Source organism: Selaginella moellendorffii, unplaced genomic scaffold, assembly GCF_000143415.4.
Source record: "Selaginella moellendorffii unplaced genomic scaffold, v1.0 SELMOscaffold_108, whole genome shotgun sequence".
Taxonomy (NCBI): domain Eukaryota; kingdom Viridiplantae; phylum Streptophyta; class Lycopodiopsida; order Selaginellales; family Selaginellaceae; genus Selaginella; species Selaginella moellendorffii.
Genome location: NW_003314369.1, coordinates 188,502 through 192,353, shown reverse-complemented (window position 1 = coordinate 192,353; position 3,852 = coordinate 188,502). Strand labels below are relative to the sequence as shown.

At 46.2% G+C, this 3,852-nt stretch overlaps 1 protein-coding gene across 1 annotated transcript; it reads left to right on the top strand.

The window, feature by feature from the left end:
• The first annotated feature begins 294 nt into the window (after positions 1–294).
• LOC9631209 lies at positions 295–2,607 on the top strand. Its single transcript, XM_024664224.1, has 3 exons — positions 295–497; positions 757–998; positions 1,389–2,607. The coding sequence occupies exons 2-3, from the start codon at positions 941–943 to the stop codon at positions 2,135–2,137; spliced, it is 807 nt and encodes a 268-aa protein (XP_024519992.1). The 5' UTR covers positions 295–497; positions 757–940; the 3' UTR covers positions 2,138–2,607.
• Positions 2,608–3,852: the final 1,245 nt, after the last annotated feature.

Sequence of the window (3,852 nt, the reverse complement as noted above, 5' to 3'; positions counted from 1 at the left end):
TTGTGTACCATGGCCAAGATCCTGCACACCAAGCTCTCCAAGGCACAGCCATAGCTGCGCGCTTGCCCGATCAAATGCCGCACGTCCACCACCACTCGCTCCACCTCCATTCTGCCCTAGCATACTCCACCAAGGAGCAAGCAATAGATAAGTTCGTACAAAACTGTAAAATAGAAGCCGCTTAAACAAACAAAAGTGTGGTTGAGTTTTCGCTTTTTGTCTCTTGTGTTTATAATTGAGTTAGTGGTCTAAAACACCAGGCCGTCGGATGAAGATCGTGCGGTCCCTGACGATTCTAGGGCGCCACTGCCTCTAGGAATTGGCTAAGGTGGAAGCTCAAATCGGGCTTCTTGAGCCGCAGATCCAAGCGGCTGGGGTCTTTTCTCTCTGCCCTTCAGAGTGGCAATCAATCTCTGGCGGAATATTGGCGGAATATGGGCGGAATAAGAAAGAGCAACTGCGGAAGGAGGAAAACCTCCTCCACCTCAGAAGTAATGGTAAGTCATTCTTTGTGTATTTAGCTTTTTGCGGCGTTTTGCTGTGTTTCGTGGATATCTTTCGGCTAGCGCTTTTATTTTGGGTTGCCAGAAGTGTGGCTATGGTGGCTTTTGGCTATGCTGCTGGCGGACGCATACTCCCTTGTGGATCCTTGTTTATGGCTATGGCTGTTGAGACCCTTGATTCTGGCCATGTTTTCTATTGATAGTTTTTTCTTCCAGATCTAATACTAACTTTGTTATGTTCTGAATGTTGCAGTGCCCCTCGCTGGAGTTGCACAGGAGGAGCATGGGTGGGGTCGCTGGAGAAAGGAGCGCGGTGCGCTCACCAAGCTGTTTTCTCGGAAGTTTGTCCTCCCGCAGCACGTTGACGCAGGGCGCATCCGTGGTACCCCCCTCAGAGCTCATCGGGAACCGCGGAATTACACCTTGGTAGACTGTGAATGCCGCAACTGGGCATTTGCCGCGGAGACGAGGAGGCCAATGGAATCCGCGGATCTGGTAAGCAATTGTGAAAGCCCTTCCCCCTTGTTTTCTCTTTGATCTGTGTGATGTTGGAAGACCCATTTTTTGTCCAGTTCTTGGTGTTCCTGGTGCGCCATGAAATCGGGCGCAAGGTCTTGCTTCTGATGGCGTCGCTGTTGGATTTGGTCTTGGGTGCTTGTGTCTGGCTTGTGGTTGTAATTGAATTCATGGCCATCTGCTTGGTATGTGGGCCCTTGCGTTCTATTAATGCTGTCTGTGTCTTCTTCGGCTTAGAGCTCTTCCCCCTGGGATGACTGTTTTGCCGTCGTTTGAAGTTTTCCTGCCTCACACTAGAGTTTGCTCAGAGCGGTATTTGCCTGCTTGTAGCAGTTCTTGTCTGATCCGTGCATTCGTATCTTTCTTCAGGTGTACCAGATGGTGTGGTGGCCCTTGTAAGGGCTACTGATACTCCAGATTCTAAATTCTGGATTTTAGATAGCGATGCACTGCGAAATTATGACAAACCTTTCCTGCTATGGAAACGAAAGGCATATGCGAGTCTAGAATCCAAAATCCAGGAGCGGCTCAACAACTTCACTTCCTTCATTGTCCTAGGCACTGCAGGGATAGGGAAATCGTTCTTTGGCTATCACTGGATTATTAGGCTGGGCCAAATGGGGCAAGAAAAGGCGTTATACAAGGTTGGCGAGGTTGTTTACATCCTGAATTTGCGAAGCCGATATGTTGAAGGTGGTTATTACGTGAATGGCGAAATTATATGCCAAATGCTGGACGATCTGTCAATGTGGCTAGTGATAGATGGGAAGCAGGAGACGCCTTTACCTGGCAAGTGTCGAGTTCTTTTGGTTTGCTCATCTAACAAGACAAACTACCAGGAGTTTGGCAAGGGGGGACTTTGTTGCATGCTTTATATGTCGGTGTGGTCCAGGGAGGAGATTGGGAAATTCCTTGACGACTTTGAGCCTTACCGAACTAGTTACAGGAACATGAATGTGGTGGACAGAAAGGAAGGGCTTGACAACTTCGATTATTTGGGTGGAGTTCCTAGGTATGTACTGCGTGCAACAAAGCTGAAAGTGGGGAAGGCCAGGGCCAAGGCTGTGGTTGAGTCGTTCGGATCAAGTGCGTCCAAAGCGGCTACAATTTTGTCATGAGGGTACGTTGAAAAAGTCAGTGACTGCATTCTGCACATCGTGGCAACTGAGGACCACAGCGAAAAGACATATCAGTTTGCAAGCGAGGCTTTGATGACAGAGCTTGTTCGTGTTGGGATTTCTGAAAGAAACATTCAGTTGCCCTTGGGTGGGGGCTTTGTCGGGGAAGCTTTATGAGCCTCTTGTGCATAGGCTACTGTTGAAGGGTGGTGATTTTGTTATCAAGCCAGTTCATGCTAATCGAAGCTCCGGTCCTGAGACTTCCGTTCATATTGGACCTCATATCATGCTGGAGGCAAGTTCTGCGGGTGAGTTTGGAGGAAAGATGGGGATGGGCAAGTACGTGCAACCAACTTCTGAAGTCTTTCCGAGCATCAATTCTGGTATGGATGAAGACATTCTCATTCAAGAGCGGGTATTAGATACCATAGTTTTTCCTTTGTAATGTGGGCTTTGTTTGACATAGGAACGTGAATTAACCTGGCAGCTCGTAAATCACAATACTAGAAATTGCCCAGCAAAAAGCAGGTGGGTTGGCAAGGTGAAGTTTTCAAAAAACTTTAAATCTGAGCCAAAAAAGACAAATATATTGGCCAAGAGTTTTATGTCACAAGTATTATAGCTTCGAGATTTGAGCATCATGGTTTCGTTGCTAGTATTTCTCCTACAGAAGGAAAAACCAGAAAAGAAAATAAAACTGTTAAGTTCAAAGCATAAGAATACTAATCATTGTGTTATGTGATGTTTAGTTTGCATTTGTTTTTCTTTTGGATAACAAAGGAAAAACTTTTGGTGAGATTTTTTTTTCTTCCACAAATGGAAGCATGATACCTATTCCCAATTGGAGCAAATTATCTCAACCTAGAAGCTGCCTAAACCTTGGGAAAGAAGACATGAACATAACTTTGACAGAATTTAAATGGTATTTTTCCATATTTTTACATATTGTACAGTGTTATGAGCTTGGCACTATAGATTTCTCCACTGCAATGGCAGCTTTTTCTCAATTGCTTCCTTCTGCAACACCGGTGGCAGAAATGTTGAGGTGATGGAGCTTGAATCCTTTGTGTGGCTTGTGAGGTGTGGCTTTACTGTGAGCTTGAGCTCTAGCAAGTGTTGATGGTGAACACTACTGAGTTTTCGGTGTTGTCCTCGCTCTTGCTACCATTGTTGTAGTCTTGGCTGTCCTCGGAGTTTGCGTCCCATGCACTGTTCTTGTGGGAGATGGCTGTGTCACTGAGACAAAAGCGTGCTTGTTTCTCGATCACTTCCTCGGACTTGTGCAGGGCAGTGTGAACCACAAGCTTCTTCTCTTCATCTTTGATTTCCAGGATGTCTTTGAGGAGGAGGAACACCTCGTTTGATCTTAGTAGACTGCGATGGTCGCCTGGAACCCTGTGCCTCACAGTCGCAGGGAACCCAACATCCTATGAAGAAAGCAGAGTTCAGAACCGGGTGATAGAAATAGAGGGCTACCTTGGAAGACTTGGATGGTACCGTGCCATGTCCATCCACATACTTGAAATTGGCCTGCAAAGTCCAAAGTTTCTTTGAGTAAGCATGAAGAAAGAACTCCACATTACCTTGAGCTCAACTATGAGGCATTTTTTCACTCCTGTAGCTGGAAACAATGGAAAAAAGTTGCCAATGAAGTTGGCTATCAAGAATGAAGAACACATACCAGACATGGAATGGAGTTTTGCATGAACTGCCAT